Genomic DNA, 22,538 nt, shown 5'->3' on the forward strand with positions numbered 1-22,538 from the left:
GAATTTGCCCTTCTAGGTGAAGGGAAACTGTGCAGCTAGCCAAAAGAAAGACAAAGCTATAAAATATGCAAAAGCCCTCTTTTAATAATAGGAGAAGTCTATGCAGTGTCAAGTATCTTCCATCTATCATTACAACCAAAATCTGAGCGATTTCAGCCTCAGTTGATGCAGCAGGAGCAAGCGAACCCGAGCTCATCTTCCCTTGGAACTCCCCACGCTGGGAGGCAGCTGATGCTTTAGCAACCTTGGTTTATCCACTGTGTTTCGCAGTGACTCAGGCAGAGGGGAATAGAGACCTTCCCACTATCCCCTTCCCTCTCCTGGGGTATGAATCCCACGTTTTCCCCCGGGCAGTGCTGGAACAAAAGCATCTTTTCCCTCGCCTAACAGAAGTGAGCCGCCTTTTTGTTCCAAGCCGTCATCCCCCTGCGAGCCAGCCACATCCAGACAGAGCCAACAGTGTTCAGGCAGGACTCTACCTAATCACTAAAGCATGAGCAGCTCTCTGCTGTCAGCTCTAAGAGCGTGGGGAGGAGTTTCCATAGGTCCTGCTGCTCTCTCCTGCATCCAGAGCAGCGCCCAGATCCCAAGGCACGCTCCAGCCACCCAGCGCAGGGAAAAGGATAACAACCAAATTCAGAGGGACTGAGCTGATGAGAGATTTAGCCAGATGAAAATCAATCAATTTCACTCCAAATCAATGCATGGTCTTCACAAGATTTATTTATTTGCTGTATTGTTGATGAAATCAATGGCCTCTGGGATTGAAATTCCCCGGTGGATTCTGTGGTGATACCAATAAAGCAATCAGCCAAAAATAAAGCAGCACTGGTTAGAACAAGCTATTTTCAAAGAACACTGACCTATCCCACACTTCCTTATTTTGTAAGTGGAAGTGATGGAGTTTTGAACAATTGACTGTTTTGCACAAATGATCAAAATCTCCAGGAGGGAAATGTAAGCTCAGGGCACCCAGTGCAGCCATAATTTCATCAGCAGATCTTACCCGGGGCAGTGCTACAGCTCAAAGCTGCCTGAGGCACTTAAAATACCCACTTCAAGTAAATAGGTCACAGATAGATCCAGCCATGCCAAACTGGTGGCTTAGGCTTCCAAACAAAGCCTCCTATTGTCTTGGATCACCCACTCAGGGGATAGAAAAAAAAAAAACAAATCTGCAAATGTAAGGAGTAATCAGGAGAGTTCTTTACAAGGGCATTTCCTTTGTAAAGTCTCCTTCTCCTCTTTTAGCACAAAACAAAATATCCAGTCTCCAAAGAATTGTATCCAGAAGCATTTAAGAACGAACAATTTCTCTAAAATTTCTTTGTCGCACCAAAACATGGGAAGGGGGAAGAGGAGGGACAGTACGAGGATCAGTGATAAAACTTTCTCCAGGCAGAGGCCACGCTGAATTCTTTTCCCAAAGCAGCAAAAACACACCACACACTTGATATACTCCCAGATTCTGGTATTCAACAGCCTCTGCAAGGCTCCCCAGTCCTGAGTTTTGAGCTGTGCTGCAGAGAATGAAAGCAGCAGGGAAAGCTTTCCCCAGGAGAAGGAATGGCCACTCAGCCGCGCATCCCTGGTTTACCACAGGTCTCGGAAAAGCAAAACAACCCATTGTCTGAACAAGCAAATCTTCCTGGGCTGAACACTGAATCTGCTCAAGAAATCTGCAACTCATTAGCATAGAAGCTCCAATTGGATTTTATGAGCATATTTTCCTTTGTAGCAGTTCGTAGAGCTGTCTGCATTTCATCAGATGATTCAAAATGCAGCAGCTCTTGGGGCAGTGTCAGGACTGCACTTTCGGGTGCTGACATAAAGAGCTACAGTTTTAAGCATCTTGTACTGCAGCAGATACATTTCTAATTAAATTTTTAAATTTTCATTTTTAAAATAGCAGCAGGTAACAAAATAATTTGGTCAAACTTTCATGAAAAGCCGTAGACACATGAGGAAATGCTATTTCTACCAAACAATTTCCCACTCTTCTTGACTGATGACAAGCTAGGACCCTAATAAGAAAAATAAAATTATATAAATAATTAAGAAGATCGTTTCTTTTTGGAAAGCAAGCACATAGGAAACTTTTGATTTATATTAATTTGCTACATGTGTAGCCTGATTAACTTCAACTGGTTACATGGGTCTCTGAATAATTTTTTGTTTGTTGAAATCAAAACTCAAAATGATCCTCTAAAACTCCAGGGGCAAATAATGGAGGCACTTATTTAGACAGTTAGCTAAGTGTATCAACCCTGCCATTCCATGCATGCCTAACTGTAAAACACAGAAGTAAAAACATAAAGATGATGTGTTGATTTTCCTAAAAAGCACATTTGGCTGCCCCTCTGTTCACTGGATTTGTTGTCTGGCTCAGTGAACTTCTGAGCCTCCTGTTGCACAGAAAAAAATGTGTTTACTTTTCTACACAGAAAATGAACAACTACAAAAAGTAAATTTCACTTGTGCAATACCCTTCAACTTTCCAGGAATCTTTTTCCTGAGGAAGACTATGGAAACACTATTGGCAATATCTGGTACTGTCCATGAAAAATTTGCTGTGAAGGTTGTGGAGATGAAAAAAGGAGATGGAGACTGATACAGCTTTAAAACAAATGGGTTTGGACCTTGGCCACAGAACTGATCAGAAACAGAAAATGGGCTGCTTATTAAGTGCCTTCCCTTCAGGGTTTACCCACAAGAAATATGTTTTTCCTGGAAAAAGCTGCTGAGCAGCTGGCAGAGAAAGCCAAGTGTTAAACTTTCTAAGAGGAACCACATCTCTGGTCAGTCTGGTGGAAAGGGCTCAGCCAGGTGTAAAAGCAGTTTTTCCACTATTTGCTTCCCCAGATACTTCTTCACAAAACTCAGAGCATTCCCCTATTTCGATGGATTTAAACAAAAAATTACCTAAATTTTCAATCACAACATTATCCAGTGTGGAGAACAGATAAGAATGAATGAAGATCAATATTTATCTTGAGCTACAACCTGTGATTTTGGTTAATTTGAATGTAAAACATCTTGCAGAGGGGAAAGGATTTAGTATCATTGCTTGTGTTTATAAAAATTTTGAATAATATGCTATCTTGAGAATATAAATTTCCCTTCAGTGCTTGTCCTGAAAAAATAGGGCCTCCTACACATTCTGAAAGTCTGAAAGTTAACTGGGACAGAAGGGAAAAATTCCAAGTATTTCACATAGCAATTGAATTGAAACTGTGGTCATGCTTTGTCACTTGTCAAAAAAAGTCAAGATAGAGAAGGAAACCAAGGCCAAAAATTTTAGTTTTGTGAAAGAGGCATCTTCACTGCTGAATTAAAAAGGTAAACAGGAATAGGGTTAAAAAGGTATTTAAATCAGCCCTGTTTCTATCTAGACTTGCAGGATAACCTGTTAAATTAACAGCAGCACTGCTTCATATTTCAGTTTTGCAATAGAACCAGCAGGGTGTGCAGGTTAGGATGCTTGCTGTGGCGCTTGCTCCTTCTTAACCTACTACTCTGAGGTGCTCCTAAGGGCAGAAGCCAGCCTGAAACACTTGCCTGGTGACATTAGAAAACCTATTTTTTTAATTTCTAGCCCAGCAGAGCCACGTGCACCCTGAACTCCGGGGCAGGCTCCACCACACACGTCTGCTATGCCACTTTCACACAGCCACAACTGCGTTAAATCAAAGCCAACTGATGTCACTGCTGAAAGGCTGAGCAGCCCCACAGCAAAGCATCGTTGCATTTGGGAAGTGTTAATGTGCCATATAAACATTTTGCCTTCCAAAGCCACCATATACACCAGAATGTCAAAAGCAATTAGTGTAACGTGCACAGAAACACACAGAGAGAATATTCTCCAGTGAATTTCACTGGGCTGAGAGATCCAGGACAAGGGGAGATTCCCTTCCATGAATTCTCCCTGCACATGGCAGGGGGTGGGAATTACATCATGTTTAAGGTCCCTTTCAACCCAAACCATTCAGTGATTGCATGAAATATATTGCTGTTTTAAATGAGAAAATATGCTGTGGAAGAACATTGCTTTTTAGCCAGAGGTTTAAAAATTATGACAACTGCTTTGGTTTGATTTTCGTTTTGATGTTACAGGCTGATGGGAAGGGTGAAAAAGAAAATATTAAAAGGAGGGAAATACAGGTAATTTCAGCATGAGAGCTACATAAATGACATTGCACAAATGGACTCCTACTCCTGACAGAGCTGAGTGTTCCCCCACAGGAAAGAAAACACAAAGCAGTAAATTCTGTAGTACAGGAACCATCAGCTCAGTGACTTATCACCTTCCTCCAGGGCAGCTGGGGTGAGGGTAAGTGCAAGTGAGCAAGCAATCCTGCTAAACTCCAGGGCTGGAACAGCTCTTCCAAAGGTTATTCTCAGGAGCTGGTACCTTCCCTCCTGGGCTACAGAAGAGCTGTAGCATTTGATCACATAAATGGCCACACTGGTCTGCAAATATGATGTTGAAGCCAAAAGCAAGAGCTAGAAAATAAACCCCCAGCCCTGTCCAGCCAGTGAGCTCAGCATGGCCTTTGTACAGATGGGGAAGAGAAATGAACCCATAAAGCTGTAGAAAAGCTTAAATAAAAAACCAAGGAATGTTTAAGAGGAAATTGCTCCAATTAATAGTAATAGAACAACATATAGAGGAAGAAACCCTGTTTGCTGGACCTCTGTAAACCCCTAGTCTCATATTTATTTGTCATGTAAAATAGGGAAAAAAACCAACCCTACACAGTCAGAACAATTCCTCCATTCCCTTGCCACATTCCCTCTGGCCTGCTCTGGCATTTCCAGCTGTGCTACCTGGCAGAAGGAGCAGGAGCAGGAACAGGGTCATGACTCCTGTTAATTACAGGCCATCCAGCTCCACATACAGAGTTTGGCATTGTCAGGCAAACAGAGGAAAGCCACAAGGACAAGCATTCTCATTATTTTCACAGGTCAGATTCCTCACTAGCTGTAAGCAATTAGAAAATAATTCTCAAGAAACGCATCTAAGTAATGATGCAGATCCTGGTTTTTCCAGTGAATCTGGGAGGGAATAAAAAATCTGCCTGGTATGGCAGGGCTAAGCAATACCTCTGGAGTTACAGATGGTATTGCACAAATGATGAGCAGAGCTGGATGAGCCTGGATTCCTGCAGAGGCTGCATTTAGTCATCCACAAAAAGCCCCTTTGCATCAGCACCACAAGTCAGTGGTCAGATCTTCCACTTCCCGTTTCCCAAAGTGGGTCAGGAGCCTTCCCTAATCCCTGTTCCCTAACAAGGCAGAGGCCGGGGCAGGCAGGAGCAGCAGCTCCCTGTGCTGGCACTGACTTTGTCACCAGAACACAGGGAATCGAGCATTGTGCTATGCACAAAGAAAAAGACATTTTCTTTTCTTGTCTCAGGGCATTCATTATTTTATCAAGCTGAAATACAATGCCCCTTTTCACCAGGATAATAATTGACAAATGCATTATTCCCCCATTCATTGCCTCAAAGCTGGAGTGAGTTAAAGCCTGCCTGAAAGAAATCCTCTTAAGCCTTCATGACCTGCTATTTTTACTGTTAAATTTCAAGCAATTAACATGGCTGTACCTTACAGGAAAATGACAAGCAAAACACTGTCTGTTTGCCCAGGAGCACGTCCCTTAAGCACAGACATGCAGGAAAGCAGTGTGGCCTCTATCAACTCCACCTGGCACATGGAACTGCAAATGATCATGGTATAAACTCATAAATACACTGTAGTTCCCATCAGAAGATGTGTTTAGAACCTACATACTATGATATTAATGATGATTATTAACTAGGGACATTCTTTCTTAAAAGTATCCAAAGTAACAAAAAGCACACTTGTATTCTAGTAAACAATAAGCCCAGAGAACAACAACAAAAAGAAGGCAGTTGTAATCTGATTTTGCTGCCTAGACACTGATGCAGAAAAAAAAGTCAGACTTTGCAGCTTATTAGAGATTTTTAGTAATCTGACAGATATGCTCCCATAGAACGATATGAGAGAATGATAAATGAGAGAAAGAATGATAATGACTTGGGGTTTGTGGGTGCCATTGCATACTGTTTTCCTTTTTGTTTTTTGCAAGGAAACTGGTGACATAATAGCTTTCACAAAAAGATATGAAGATTTCAGAAATTTGAACAGCAACAACATTTTGTGGCATATATTGACTGTGGAATTGGAAGAAGGGCTTCTCCACTCTATTGCACACTATTTAAAGAGGCTGCATCAATCTAGCAATTTTTAGGCTGCCAAGTCAAAATACTGGCAGGGGCAAGAATGAATTACAACCCACCAGACCTTCCAGGCACAGGTGTTTCCTCTGCCTTTCCACACGGGTCTTGCTAATCCCCTGCCGTGCCATGGGGAGGTTTTTCCACTGCCCTGAAACACGCTGTGGAAAACAGGATTCAGCAGCGAGGGGCTGGAGCAGAAAAGCACATGCAGAGCGCTCCCATGACCTGCCACAGCCTGTGGAAATCACTGTGTGCACCAGAGCATGAGGAATGACTGAAATGTTTCATGTCCACACTGCTGCTGCTCAGCTGTTTAAATGTGCTTCAGCGATGGGTAAGGAGTGCCTATGACCTCAGTGCTGCTATCACAGAAACCACAAACACTGTGGAGGTATATATGAAGGGAAAAAAATTAAAAAATATATTTTTCACAGTTTTTAGGCCAAATTCCTGTTTTCAGATGAAACTTTTGGGTATTTCTGCCCAAACCACCTTTGCTGATATTGAAAAGCATCTTTCCTCATATGACATGTTCTTAATGGGAAGAAAACCCCTCAGGGTTCATTGGGAACTAGGCTGCCAAATGTTTTAGGGTCGCTGGAAAGTACAGAGGAGAAATATAAATAGGTTACAACACAAGAAGAATAATGTTTGCTCACTCAGGCTTTCAGCACATACCAGGGACAGCCATTCTAAGAGAAAGGAGAGGAAAAGGAGAGCACAAGCAAGCCTTGACTAGCTGCCAGTCAAAAACATTCACACTGAGCATGAAAAAATCCCACAGGGACCTGAAACCTCTCTGCTTCCCCACATCAGAGCAGAGGCATCCCACCTCCCCCACGGTGGCCCACACATTACCTGTGGCATCAAACACAATGGGCTGGCAGTTCCTGTTGGAGTTCCAGCTACACTTGAGCACCTGCCCTCCCTCTACGATGTTGTGCTGGCTAGTGTTGGCTTTGGGAGCTCCCACCAGAAGATATGTCCTGCAGGAAAAAAGAAGAAGCAGAACACAAAAAACCTTTAAACCCTTGTTTAAAAGATTTATTTATTCCCACTCTAATTACATATTTTAAATATATTTTAAAAGGTTTCAACAGCTAAGGCACAGCTGTTATAACTTTATGACATAAAGCAGAAGTCTTGCCTGCTCTAACCTAAATCCAACTCGAACTACTCTCAGTTAGAGAAATTCATATGAGGTTCTCTTTTCTGCATGCAAAAAAAAAAAAAAATCACCAAAAGAAGAGAGAAAAAAGATATGACAAATTTAAAGTACCCAGGCCTCCTTAGGATTGTATTTTAAATGAGGGAAACACCTTTCATATTATTCTTTTTTCCCTTCAAAAACACGTACGTGCGCACCAGAAGAGGAAATTGTGCACTTCTGTACCTTACGAAAGCCATCAGGTGGCATAATTTCTGTTAATTTCATGAGTAAGGGTAATTCAGGGAAGTCAGTCAGAAATGGAAACAACGCACAAACAAAGCAGCAGCGGGCTGGGAGCTCAGCATGTCCTGAACGTGATGAGTCAGCCCTGCCTGAGCGAGGGCTCTGGTAAAAACAACATCCAAGTGCCAGCCACGCCGAGCCACAGAGCTGCATGCTGATGAATCCTCACCCACACTCGCTGCTCACTCATCACTTCCCTATCAGCATCTGCCGTGCCTTTCTGCATCCCTGCCTCTGCAGACACTTGCTGGGTGCCCCCCCAGCAGGAACTGCCTGCACTCTGCTCCTGCACGGGTGGCAAAATTCAGCAGTGCCAAAGGAGCAAACAGACTGAATGAGGCTCTTGCAGGAGCCCCAGCACCTCCGAGACCCACTTGACACATCAGCACTTGGCTGAGAGAGTCAGTGTGAAGCATGAAGTCAGAATCAAGTGCTTCCTTTCATCAGGGTGAGCCTGCTCTGGCTCTTCCCTTGGCACTGCTGACGAGGGAACGCAGCCTGCAGGAGCAAGTCTTGTCAGGCACTACAGTTCTCTGGTTTGGAAGCTGGCATAGCTGAACAAGCTGCAGGACTGGTTGGGGAGAATGTCTACCGGCAGGCAAAGCCAGGCTTATCAAACTGGCTCTGGTTTTCAGAGCCATCCCCAGGCTCCTTTCCAGTAAAGAGATAAGCATAGGTATAAACATGCAGCGCCTCATCAAAGCTCAGTTTGCATGAAGATCTACCACTTTTCAACCTGTGTGAATTTTCAGAACCTTAAAAATGTCCTGGCATGGACCCTGATAGAAAATCCAGGCTAGTTGGCAATCCATTTATTTTCCTTATTTGCCATTCTTAGACTGTCTAGATTTTTAGAGCAGGAATTTGAAACATTTTAATCACTTAAAATCAGCTCTCTGGATAGAACAGAAATGCCTAAAAATGAACATCATAATGCCAAGTAAAGAAACATATCAATTATTATAATTACAATCTATTAAACAAGTGGTAGCTTACTTCCCATTTTACTCTTGTACCACTGACTTTTGAGAAGTCTCCCAAATGAAGCATTTGTTTAAAAGATTCATTCATTCCCATTCTAATTATATATTTTAAATTTTTCTTAGGCTAATATTTGTGGTGAGGTTTATTAAACAGGAATATAGGAATCATTTTTGTGGCTCCACAAAGGTATTTTCCCCAAATAAAAAAATGCACTTTCATCATCAGAGACCGAGCAAGCAGATTTTGTCACAGCTCTTATAATAACATGCAAATTACCCAAATTCTTAGAAGTCTCTAATCCACCTACTTTGGGAAAGAGGGAATAGAGGGCCAATTGTATTTCCATGGGAATACACCAGCTATGCGTTGATACTGCCAATTTCCTGAATCATGTCCTGAACCATCCACCCCACCCCAATGCTGGGGCAACACTAGAGAGAGTGTTCTGGCACCTCTGGGGTGCCTTTCCAGGGATTTCCATGGGCAACAAAGAAACTGAGGCTCTCCTGGAGGTCATCCTGGACTATCAAGTGCAGCAGAGGGTGTGTGAGAAAGCTGTTTCATTTGTTTCTCCTATAAAAGCTGTGCCCACTGTCAGGCACCCTGACACAACACCACCACTTCCACTCCTGGAATGGGACTTTCACCCTCGACTTCTAAATATGCTTCAGCTTGGCATCCAGCAGGTCAAAATAGACTGTGAAACAGCAGCCTGAGCATTCAGGAACTAACAGCATGCCTTTGTTGTCAGGCTAGGCAATCCAAACAGCTTTAGCCCAAGGAAACTGAGTTAATCTCTGGTACTGATGTATAAAACAGGTGATGAATGAAAGCTCTAAAACAGGTGATGAATAAAAGCTCACCAAAGCAAAAAGAAAGCCATAGGAACCACGTGACACCCTATATGCCCGGACACTGCATACAAGTATTTCTGGCTATTTCAGGAGGCAAAATATCAGTGTCCATAGGCATAAACTGAAAACTGAACACCACGAGAGCCTGTTCCTGTGAAAGCTGCAGAGCTCCTTGGTTCAAACACAAACTTTAATCTAAAATAAAGTGTTTAGCTTAGCCGGTACAAACAAAATTTTAATGATGACAAACCAACAAAAAAAACCCTAAACAAACAAGGAGAGTATTCCCTTTGAAATATACAGAAGCTTTTCACGCTGCCTGACAACCACACTGTTTTCTTTAACAGCAGTGTACTTGGAGGTCAATAGTTCTTATAAAAATAATGGAAAGCTTCCAAATAGTGATTTCATGGAGAGCTGTGTCACATAATTCCTTATCAGAAAGCAAGGAAGAAAGTTTATTACATCCATTTACCAGTCTCTTGATAACTCTGCAGCCACACATGTGGACTTAAAAATAAAGGGTGGGACAAAAATAGAAGCGTTTTTTTCTTTTAGTACCAAGACTTAAGATAGCAGAGAAAGATGGTGCAACATGTGCAAGTTAAGACAGGATGGCTTCTGATATATGTAGGTAGTAAAAAAAATGCAAACAAAGCTAGATGATGTACTGCAGAAAGACTTGCTCAACAGCTGTATAATTTGCTTATAAAGTTTCACAAGCTAAAGATTAAGGGGGGAGAGAGAATATCCCTTCAGCAGGATGAAAGCCAGCAGCTTTTCCAATCTTCCAGCCCTTGCGATGGGAGAGGAGTGGGGTGAAAGCGACAAAAGCTGGGTGTTACTGCAGCCCGCATTTCAGAGCCAGAGCCTGATTCATTCTGGCAACACCGAGTGAGCGAGGCGAGGATTCAAAGGTCTGAAACGCAACAGCGACGGCACACTGCCTAATCTTTAACATGAAACGGGAACCCATTCAGGAAGCAGAAGCAGACGTGGAGAGAGAGCTTACATGGAACTTTTCCCTCTCCAGACTCCTCGGTGACTCGCACAGACTCACCGCTGTTCAAACACAGCCCTCCCGCAAAGCACACTCAGGGAGAGAACAGCACAGCTCCTGAAACGCCACGGCACGCACCTCCAGGAACCAAAACACCATAACTACATCTTTCCACGCCGTATTTATCACCACCACCATTTGCGTGAGACCGGGCTATGCAGAGAAGCCCGCAGCACAAGGTTCGTGCCCCGCCGGAGTGGTGTGGCGTCCCGGCCCCAGAGCCGCCCCAGCGGGGCCGGGATGCGGAGCGGTCCCTGCTGGGGACAGACACCGGCTCCATCCCGCTCCGGGGCCTCAGCAGAGCCGTATCCCCCCGAGAGCCGCCCCAGCAGGGCCGGGATTCGGAACGGTCCTGCTGGGGACAGACACCGGCTCCATCCCGCTCCGGGGCCTCAGCAGAGCCGTGTCCCTCTGAGAGCCGCCCCAGCGGGGCCGGGATGCGGAGCGGTCCTGCTGGGGACAGACACCGGCTCCATCCCGCTCCGGGGCCTCAGCAGAGCCGTATCCCCCCGAGAGCCGCCCCAGCAGGGCCGGGATTCGGAGCGGTCCTGCTGGGGACAGACACCGGCTCCATCCCGCTCCGGGGCCTCAGCAGAGCCGTATCCCCCCGAGAGCCGCCCAAGAAGGGCCGGGATGCGGAGCGGTCCTGCTGGGGACAGACACCGGCTCCATCCCGCTCTGGGGCCTCAGCAGAGCCGTGTCCCCCCGAGAGCCGCCCCGGCCCGCCTGCCACAGAGGGAGCGGGGGCAGCTCCGCATCCTCCGCCCGGCTCTCGGCTCCCGGCCGGGACAGCGCCGCTCCGGGCTCGGCGGGGCAGGACGGGGCAGGACGGGGCGGGACGGGACGCGCACTTACGAGAGCGGGTCGGGGGCGAAGAAGTCCACGGCGAAGCCGAAGTAGCTGCCCGCCGGGCCCGAGTAGACGGCCGGGCGCTCCACGTCCAGGTTGAAGGCGCTGCCCGGGGCCAGCGCGGCGCCCAGCAGCAGCAGCAGCGGCAGCAGCGGCAGCAGCAGCATCGTGGCCCGGCCGCGCTGCTCGGCGGGCGCGGCTCTGCCGGGACGCGCCGGCCCCGCGTTTCCCGCGGCGGGGCGGGGAGCGCAGCGCAGCCACTTCCCCTTTCTGGCCGGGACGGGGGCGGCAGGAAGGAGAGGCGGCATCATGTGGTGCCGGGGGCGGGCCCTGGCCGCTCCGAGCCCGGGACGCCGCTCTCGCTCTCTTCCGCCGGGAGCGCCCGGCACGGCCCGGCTCGGCACGGCACGGCACAGACCGGCACCCGCAGAACTGCGGCCCCGGAGCTGCCCTCGCTCCAGGCGTCCCGCTCTTATCTCTGCCCGAGCCGAAGGCTGGAGGGAAGTCAAGGAAAACATTTCTTGTGACGGTGGTGAAGCCCTGGAAGCTGCCCAGAGAAGCTGCCCCATCCCTGGAAGTGTTCAAGGCCAGGTTGGATGGGGCTTGGAGCACCTGGAATAGTGGAAGGTGTCCCTGCCCATGGCACGGGGTGGATGAGATGGTCCTTAAGGTCCTTTCCAACCCAAACCATTGTACCATCCTATGAAGGAGTGCTAGAAATTTGAAGAGTGGGAGACATCCGTGTGTGGTCTTAGCAGGTCTGTTTGGCGAACCAGTCTTTTACCAAGTCTGAAGTCTCTTACCAAGACTGTTTCTGAACCAGTCTTCCAGGAAAGCTGCTAAGCAAAGAGTGAAGGGAGTGCCAATGCGGACCCAGCCATGGAGGGAAAAGAAAAACCCCTGATTTTCAAACAGATAGGCTATTAAATAATTAATTTTAAATCCCAGGGTGCCACATCTCCCCAGCTGCAGAAATGCCGAGCAGCAGGCGCAAGGCTGGGAAGAGGGAACCTGGAAATCCTCCCTGATGGAGCTCTCTGTTACTGTTGCACCCCTGCACTGCCCACCTAAGGAAGAATCAGACGGTGCAGCCCCCATCTCCTCAGGTGCACTTTGTAGCTCTTTTTTCATCTCTCACTAATAACATTTTAGCACTATCATCCCGGCTCAGTCAGCTGCAGCCTTGTCCTCCTCAGCCCCTATGAGAGTTCAGTGTCTGCTGAGTACAGCAGTGTCTCAGGTAAAAGAAAACATGCTGAACACCTACAAAGAACAAATTCATATTAATTCAGAATATTAATTTGTGCAACATAACAGGACGGGAGTTTACGGCCACCAAAAGTCTAAACTTTTTGCTTTCCTCACTGTGAGCATGATCAAAAGTTACAAAACAAATAATGACTTTTCAAGCCCTAAATAAAAGTTAAAAAATCCTTACATATTTACCAAGGGGCCAAATTAGTTTAACAGGAATCTCAAAACATTTCCACAATAAGCAGAGGAAAACCCAAAGAGCCACCAGCTACTCCTGTGTACCATTTGCTTGCTCTTGCTGTTATCATTTCTTCAGAAACCCTCTTAAAAATTCTATCAAGAAGGGGAGTTCCTATACATAAACTTGATACTTGTTGCTAATTTTTCTAACTTTGCTGCCTCAACAGGTTAAAAAAAAAAACAACCACGGAACCAAACAAATACAAACTCCACATTTTTTTATTGTTATTTACTGACTTATCTCAGAACTTTTGTACTGCAGACCTGATCAAAGCAAAACTGCAGATGAGTTAATAAGTTTCCAAACTAGTAAATAGGGCAATAAACTAAAAGAGTGGTTTATGAGTAGTTTGATCAGTAACTAACTAAGGGGAAAGGAGGATTGATTTTCTCCACTTGGTTGCATAACCTCACAACATCACACAAGCAGTGAAGCATAAGTTATCTTTAAGATATTAGATTTTTTTTTTTACCAAATTATCAATTTTGGCTTCCTAGGGACTGTATAACCTCACAACATCACATAAGCAGTGAAGCATAAGTTATCTTTAGGATATTAGAAATTTTTTTTTACCAAATTATCAGTTTTGGCTTCCTAAGGACTGTATAACCTCACAACGTCACACAAGTAGTGAAGGGTAGGTTATCTTTAAGATATTAGATTTGTTAACCAAATTATCAGTTCTGGCTTCCTAGGGACTGTATAACCTCACAACATCACAAAAGCACTGAAGGATAAGTCATCTTTAAGATACAAGATTTATTTTTTTACCAAATGATCAATTTTTTTTTCCTACGGACTGTATAACCTCACAACATCACACAAGCAGTGAAGCGTAAGTTATCTTTAAGATACTAATTTTTTTACCAAATGATCCATTTTTTTTTCTTTTGGACTGTATAACCTCACAATGTCAAGAATAAGTTATCTTTAAGATACTAGAATTTTTTTTACATATGATCAATTTTGGCTTCCTAGGGACTGTGTAACCTCACAATATCACACAAGCACTGAAGGATAAGTTATTTTTAAGACACTAGACTTATTTTTTTTACCAAATGATCAATTTTGGCTTCCTGGGGACTGTATAACCTCACAACATCACACAAGCAGTGAAGCATAAGTTATCTTTAAGATACTAATTTTTTTTTACCAAATGATCAATTTTTTTTCTTATGGACTGTATAACCTCATAATGTCAAGAATAAGTTATCTTTAAGATACTAGAAATTTTTTACCAAAAAAAAGTCCTAGGGATTGTATAACCTCACAACATCACACAAGCAGCGAAGGATAAGTTATCTTTAAGATACTATAATTTTTTTTATATATGATCAGTTTTGGCTTCCTAGGGACTGTATAACTTCAAAACATTGCACAAGCAGTCAAGAATAAGTTATCTTTAAGATACTAGAATTTTTTTGCCAAAAAAAGTCCTAGGGACTGTATAACCTCACAACATCACACAAGCAGTGAAGGATAAGTTATCTTTAAGACACTGGACTTATTTTTTTACCAAATGATCAGTTTTGGCTTCCTGGGGACTGTATAACCTTTCAATGTCACACAAGCAGTGAAGCATAAGTTATCTTTAAGATACTAGAATTTTTTTTACATATGATCAATTTGGGCTTCCTAGGGACTGTGCAACCTCACAACATCACATAATCAGCAAAGGCTAAGTTATCTTTAAGACGCTAGATTTTTTTTTTCTTTTTACCAAATGATCAATTTTGGCTTCCTAGGGACTGTATAAGCTCACAGCATCACACAAGCAGATTAAGAAGATTAAGTTATCTTTAAGACACTAATTTTTTTTTTTTTTTGCATATGATCAATTTTGGCTTCCTGGGGACTGGCTGTGCGGCGCTTCTTGTTGTCGGAAACTACAAAACCCGGTCCATAGGAGCGACTCAGAGTCAGGGGCACTCGTCCCTCACCCCACAGGCTTTCCTGCCTCTGTTGGGGTCGTTGTTTCGCAGCTGTCCCGTGCCCCTTTGGGCTGCCCAAGGCGAGGTCTCTCCGCTGCCCTGACTCAGCACACTCCGCTCCCAGGCACTGAGTCACGGCGGGAGCGGCGGCGCTGCTGTCTGGCCCTAATTCCCAGCACGATCCGAGCCAGGCGGTCTAGACAGCCCCAGAGGCGAGCCACAGCTCCCTCTAAGGCACCACAGCCCCCAGCCTCCACGTGGGAAAAGAAAATGAAGTGTACAGCCTTGGGATGCACTTCTAATCAAAGCCAATCTTACTGGAAGTGAAGGAAAGTGCTTTCTGTTGCAGGAGAGGCTGAGGGATTGATTCCATTGCTTGCATCGAGCTGCCCTGGCTGACAGGGTATCTGACAGAGGTATTCAGGTGTCTGTCAGAATCCTGGACAGAAGAGTGAAAGTCAAGCCCAGACTTTGCTCTTTATGTAGAGCAGCAAACACCCTGCAGTGAGGATGTGATTTTCTTCCCTAGTTGGTTCAGTTCTCAGCATGACTAACAAATAGATAAGGAGCAGCCAATGAGATCATAGTGCAGAATGTAAACAAGTTAATTATGTGTTTCCATATTTACTTGTTACCTGTAGCTTTCAGTTCTCAGGCTAAGATAATCCAGGGGGGAAAACCAACAACTGAGAAGTGGGCAGGGCCCGGATTCCCTCTAAGCCACCAAACTTTTTGCCTGTATTCGAAACAGAATGCAATTATTTTGGAATTGATTGGAGTCTAAAGACTCCAGTAGATCAAACTCATATTTCTGTTACAAGTTACTGGTTTTGTTAGTTTTTATTCAGACAACGAGCTGTTAACACAACTGAATTAAACTTTACAAAATGTAAAGCACTTTTGGTAGGCGGGTATTATTTTTTTGCTATTCCGGAGTGTCCAGCCTGTAACAGAGCATTTCAGAATGTTTTCCTTTGAGTCTCCACCTCAGGACATGAAAGGCAGCAGCAAGAAATGGACAAAGTGCCACAATTCAGTAGAAACTGCAAACGTGCAAACCACTGTGGTCCTACTTCAAAGGTCCAGCAAGGGGTCCTGTATGTAAGCCATAAACTTCTAAGTGGATCCAGTGCTTTACAGTACCAGCAGAATGAATATCTGGAGCAAAGAAACAATCATCTCTCATTTGTTCATGGAGATGACCATTAGTGCCCCAGAAAAACCTTCATCAATGTGAGAGTTTTAGTAAATATTTTTTGCTCTCCTGCCATCCAGACATTTGGACTTTGCAAGAGGCTTAGTTGCTCTGAACAGACTTTTAAGAAGTAACTCAGTTTCTAACAAGGCAGTAGAAAACAAAGTAAAAGATGGACTTCACATATTTGTTTGCTTCATTCAGTTTGTGCCTTTTTATTTCTATTTTGTTTAATATTATCTTTGATATCCACGGAGAAAAATCAAACATTACATCTGAAAACTGTGGAAGCATTAAGTGGTGAAACACGAGGAAACCACTGAGATGTTTAGGCTTGATTTGCTGTGTGAGCAATTCACATCAGCCATATCTCATTCTGCTGATAGCAAAAGCTGTCCTTAGCCCGGGGCTATGGGGCAATGCTTTCACAACAAGGGTATGGCTACATTTGTTGAAGCAGCTCCTAGCACGGAGTCTGAGATCTCCCAGATCAAAAGGAAGTGAGCTGTAGCAGGTTTTTGTCTGATTTGCTCAATACTGATAGCTGTGTTACTCCAGCGTTAGTCAAAGTCTTTCTGCAATACCCTTTTTGTGTTTCACAGAGTGCCCATTACTCACCAGGCCTTTTTTTAAACATCAGGATTTCATAGCACCAAATTCAGGGACAGCACTGCTTGATTTACCCAAGGATTCATATTTCTTCAGTCAGACAAAGTTGGTCATTATAAATCACATGTGACTCAGTTTTTGCTTCACAAAGCACTTCAGCAGATTACCAAACAAATCCAGATACTGCGCAGTAACACCTCCAAAGACTTAGATATTTTTAGAAGATATTTTTAAAGAGTACTTCCCCCCTAGGAAAAAAAAAAAAAAATCAAAACTTTGACAGGAAATAATGCAATAAGGGAGAAATGGATCAGGACAAAACCCAAACAACAAGCTCCATAATCTCTGCACCTTCTCCCTGAAAATGTTTCCATAATATGTGTGCATGTAGAAGATGTAACAGAGACAAAAGCTAAATATCACCCTGCCCTGTTAAGGAAGAGGGTGTGGGAACACACCAGCCCAGAGGGAAGTCACCACACCTATCCCAGAAGGAGTGCAGTGCCCGTGGGTAATCACAGTGATGGAACTTCCAGGAGAGAGCCATGGAGACATGGGGCTCTTGGGGCTTCTGGTGGGAAAGGTCTCAGGAAATTCTAAGAAGGGGATGGGGAGAATTTGCTAATCTAGAGAACATGATGGAACAGGCTTTGTGCCCCTAGAGTGGGAAAAGAGATGAAGCATTGAGACCAACAGGCTGTGCACTTGTCTCCCATGGAATATTGTATTGTGAATGAAAGTTCTGTGCTTCTGCTTCTCCCATCCCACTGAAATGCCTCACCTGGCACAGTAGCCCGTGAGATGGAAAGCTCCAGCTCCCATGTGAGTTACTCCTGCAGTGATTGTTCCTTTACAGGCAAATTCCATCACACAGAACTGCTCCTGGAGCTGCATTTCTTCCTGATCCGCCCTTCTGCCTGTATCCAGCACAGCTTGGAAACACACACCAGTCACAATGAACACTGGAGTGCCAACAGTGCACTTGATCAAACAAAGAACCATCCCTCCCATCTCTTCATCACTCTCTCCTCCACTTCTTGATTCCTTTCCTGGAAGGAAGGTCCATTGCTTGCTGGGTGCCATGAATGTTAACTTTACCTTTTTACATTCTCAAGGACCCTCTAGAACATGGCTGATTTTATGCAGCTACCAGGAAGTGAGGAAGAGATTTATTTATTCTACTACCATCTTAGTATCTTCCTAAGAACCTTTTTCTTCTTTTGCCTGCCACAGTTTTCGTACTATTTTAGGTACTGTCATTTCTGCTGAGTCCATCATCCATGGCAAGTGTGCATCCAGGTTTTATTTAGAAAGTGGAAGTGCCTACATCTGCCAGAAATTCTTGTGTAGCGCTATTCTGCTGGGACAGAGAGAAACAGAGCACTTCCCCTCACACAGGCTCTATAGGCACAGAAGATGGGTCACTTTCTAGTTTATTTCCATTTATGGAAAATTTCCAGATGACAAGAGGCATTTCCTAGGTTTCTTGCATTCTTGACTGCTTCTGATTACATAGAAATACCAGAGACCACTGCTTCCTGTTGTGTCCCTGAGATATTGTTATCCCTGTCTTTAGGGCAAATCATCTCCTATTTAGTACAAATGACAGCTTCTTATGTACAACTTTGGAATCTTTCCCCCAAACTTTCTAGTTTTTTTCTGTTTTTTCTGTCAACTTTCTGGGGTTTTTTTTCTATTATTTTTTTCATCATGCATTTTCAAAGGAATCTAACAAAGTTCAGACTCACAGAACAGTGTGTTGGTTTTTTAACTGATCATTCCAGGCACATTATGCCACATCTGCCTTGAAGCATCTGTCCTCCAGTGCTCCTGCATTACAGTAATGCTTCCACATTCCTGCTGAAGGATTTGGAACAAAAACAAGTTGAAAACTTTCAAATTCTGGGAAAGGAATAATTTTTCAGGCTGCTTTGTGCTTAGTAACAAGCTCAGGCTTTAAATGTGTTGAAGACTTAGATAACAAAATAATAGCAGGACGCAGAGCAAGTAGGATTGAAAGGCAGTGGAGGAATAAAGTAGAAACAAATTCCTTTGTATCCAATACTCTGAGTATTGTTTTACTCAAACACAAAAGCTCTAAAAGATGGTAATAACGTGACTGATACTGAGATATTTCCTTCCTCTTGTCCTTCAAGAGGCATTTCAAATGTCTGAGCCCAGGCATTTTCCACATTGATATGCCAGCTCCAGCCTCTTACCTTCAGAACACACCTTCCCACCTTACAGAATGCCCCAACTTCCTCCCTCTTCCCTGAGCAGAAATGCCCCTTTCTCCCCAAAGAACCCAACTGCCCCTCACCTTGAAGCCATGATCTTTTGATCCACTGTGTCCAAGGAATACTGTCCTGTCTTCCATTAATGTTAAACCAAAGCATGTCCTTATCTATAAAACACTGTACATTGGTGACCAAGCCATTGCTGAGTAACATAACAAAAAATTCCCTCAAGGAATAAAACTAAACATAGACCAAGACATAATCAGACAATTCTAAAAGAGGGTTTGGCCAGGGCAGTGAGGGCTGGGGGTGTTTGGTTTGTTTTCTCATTTGTACTATTTGCTTCCAAGCCATCAGCCTGCCCTGCCAGGGGTCACTCCAGTAGAGTTTCAGCTGGACACTGCTGGTCAAAGAACTATTTTTGCATCCATCAAACAGAAGTTATTGCTGACAACAGTTATCAGTGGTGGAAACCACAGACACTTCCATGCCCTGAATAAAGAGCACATTTAAGCTTTTCCCTTTTTTGCCCTCTTGGGGGAAGATTCCTCATTCCACTGGTCCTGGCTGCCCATACATACAAAGAATGGGCAATTATTCATGTGCAGCAACTGCTGTGCAGAGCTGGAACTTGGTATTTCTGTGTGGAAGGCACTGTGTGGGAGCTGCCATGTACAGAACACAGACTTCCATTGACAAGGAAATGACTGAAGAGCTCATGGTGTAGGGCTGGTAGTGCTGACCAAGTGCAGCTCTGCCACCTCCCAGGTGCTTATTCAAGGAAATAGCTCACATCAGTGAGACTCTAACAGGTTATAGCTCCCTCTAACTTTGACTTCAGTCTGTCAAATTTGAAGAAATCATTTTTGCTCTGTTCCTTCTGACCAGCTTTCCTAATCCTCCTTGTCTCCATTTGATAAAGAAACCCCTGGAGCGTTTGGAGACACCGTAGGGAAGCACAGTGCTGAGGACACCATGCCTTGCTCCAGGCCTATGTAGGGGGTCTAGCTGATATGGATTAGAGAGGTCAGTGAGAAGAGCCTCCCTTCCCCTGTGTTTATACTCAGCAGAGGGAAAAGACAGCAAAACAAAGTGATGAAGAATGAAGATTAAAGGTTTCTTACCTGGAAACTTGGCTGTCATCTGATTTTAAGGAGGCATTAAGTTGCAACTATGGAATTTTTGAAGTGGAAGTCAATTATTTTTTCTGAAGCAGTCTACTGCCAAATGAAAGAACTAAAGTACCTGTCATGTCAGAGATCACTAAGATTGATAGAAAACAGTGACCAAACTACCAGATCCTCTTTGATCCCATCTCTTATGTTCAGAGCACAAGAAGGGAAACCAAGGGAATGAAACAGAAGTGGAGATGGAACACCAAGAGGACAAAAATTCTCCTAGAAGAGCAATCCTGCCAAAATGCACTGTAGAGGCTTGAGAAATAAAAGTTACAAGCTGATTTCCTGCTGGAGATGTGCTACATCCATATTCTGTGCTGATAGTTTCATTCAAGCACAAGGATGCAGCCTCCACAGAACACATTTCCCTAATGGCTCATGGTATAAAGAACATTGGGAAACTTCTACAGTAATTTGCTTATCTCTTTCCTTCAGTATTGCTTCTGCTTTTTTCCTTTTCTGAAGGCTTTCTTTTCTGTGGTTTCTTTCTTTAATTTAGGAGTCTGTCTCATTTCTGAAGTCTGATAGAGGCATTCCCTGAGTTACCCAAAGTTTTAAGCCAGCCTTGCTCAAATTTAGGTCCAAATGTATTACAACACTACATTTTCAACCACAAATGTGAGATAAAGAATTACCTCCAAGGTCTCTTTCCCTAAACACAGATGAGATGCTGCTGCTGCTATTTTGTGATTGAAAGAACTGATTATTTTTGGCATTCATTTCAATAATGTGCTATGAAGGAGCCTATTGTGGTCGCATATGAGGGCTCTAACATCATAAATGAATAAAACATCTTGGCCTTATTGCTAACACCAGCAACAGCTGCTCTCTGTAAAAAGACAGAGCATCCATTGAAAGGGAGATGTGAGTGTGACAGGCAAAGCCAAGGTCACTTCCAAGCCTGCAATACCAGTGTGGGGGAAAAAGAAAAGGGTCATGTGCACATATCACAGTAAAACCACTTCAGGTGATCACAGCTCCAAAAAATACACCTGGTACCTAACCAGAAGCAAAGACTTCATTCACAAAACATTTCTTTCACAAAAGATTCTGCTTATTAGAAGCCCATTTATAGCAAAAAAATCAAGTATGTCAAGAGAAAGCTTCTAATTTTGAAAAAAAACCCCTGTTTCTAGCACTGAAGTGCATCAAGATATTGTGTTTTTCACAAGTGAAATACATCAGCTTCTCTTTTTACACCACCCTTCTCTATTTGGCATTAAGTCAAAGCAAAGCACAGGATAGGACTTCCTGGAAGCACCCAAGCTAGCAGGAGTCATGTTCCAAACAAGATGTAAGAGGAGTTTCCAAAAGTTGGCTAGAAAATCAAGGGAATGTGCTCTGAAGAGAAAGATACCACAAGCTCCATCGAGCAGAGGAAACGTTCCAGATTAGGAATTGCTGGAAGCTCTGTAAAAGAAGTGCTCCTGAGCAGTGCACAGGCCCTGTCCTTCTGCCACCTCCTTGTTCCTCAGGTGGCTCATTTTGGGAGTGTCATAAAGAGTCCCTTGGTCTGATGCAGCACAGCTGCTGTCACATGGGTTTTTGCAGCTCCTCTGGACTTCCCGCATCTCATTTTTCCAATTCTCTTCCAATTCTAATTCATATTATTCGGGGGGTAATTGCTCCTGAGACACTTCAGGTGAATATGTATGTGAGATTTGCATATGAGAACAATCCCTTCCTCTCAGCTTAGGGCTGTAATAATTTCACGTGAGGAAAACAAAGACCCAGCCTTGTAAGATTTTTAGTTTAGCTGCTTAAACATTCTACAATTCTACTAGGTTTTTACAAAGCAGCACATGGAACAGGGATAACAACTGATGTTTATGAAACCTCCAAGCATGTTATTTGCAAGATAGATCAGCTTACCAAAATTAAGCCTGCATTACTTACTACATTCAGGTAATTTTTAAAAGGGGCATTAGCATTGCAAAAGAATTAGAATTTAGCATTCAGAATGTCTTGAATTCAGCATTCAGAACACAGTTTTTGACAGCTGTAATTCCCCATCCAACTAAACTGCGAAAGAAAGCATTAATAAAAACATACTGATTTGAATGTGTACATTCTTTCTGTAACCAACATATTAAACAAACACCATCTATTATGAGAATACTGAATTGCCAAGTTAAGTACCACTGCTTGGTGTGAAGTTTTATCAATAATAAAACCTCCTCTTGATAAAAACAGCTGGGGAGCACTTTCCATTAAGAAATGGCAACACTTCTATTACAAACAACTCATAGATAATGTAATATTTAAGGTCAGTCTTGGCAGTTAATTCTAAATATTTTTCCAGGCCTTTGTGAGCAGTGTTCATTACAAAAAAAAAGTAGGGAGCTGTGAGTAACAAAGCAGTGGCAGCGGCAAGCATAAAATTTAATCACACAGGCTTTAAAAACCTCCCAGAACTTCAAAGAATTTAAA

General features: G+C 43.7%; 1 protein-coding gene across 1 annotated transcript in view; it reads right to left on the reverse strand.

Moving 5' to 3' along the window:
- The window catches only part of ITGAV (integrin subunit alpha V), a 49,047-nt gene extending 37,414 nt beyond the window's left edge, over nucleotides 1-11,633 (reverse strand). The window contains exons 1-2 of the mRNA XM_063162558.1: nucleotides 11,470-11,633; nucleotides 7,122-7,249 (exon numbers count right to left, since the gene is read on the reverse strand). Of these exons, the coding sequence (XP_063018628.1) occupies nucleotides 7,122-7,249; nucleotides 11,470-11,630 (289 nt within the window). The 5' untranslated portion in view covers nucleotides 11,631-11,633. The remainder of the gene's footprint in view (nucleotides 1-7,121; nucleotides 7,250-11,469) is intronic.
- Nucleotides 11,634-22,538: the final 10,905 nt, after the last annotated feature.

This window comes from Melospiza melodia, chromosome 8, assembly GCF_035770615.1.
Source record: "Melospiza melodia melodia isolate bMelMel2 chromosome 8, bMelMel2.pri, whole genome shotgun sequence".
NCBI lineage: Eukaryota > Metazoa > Chordata > Aves > Passeriformes > Passerellidae > Melospiza > Melospiza melodia.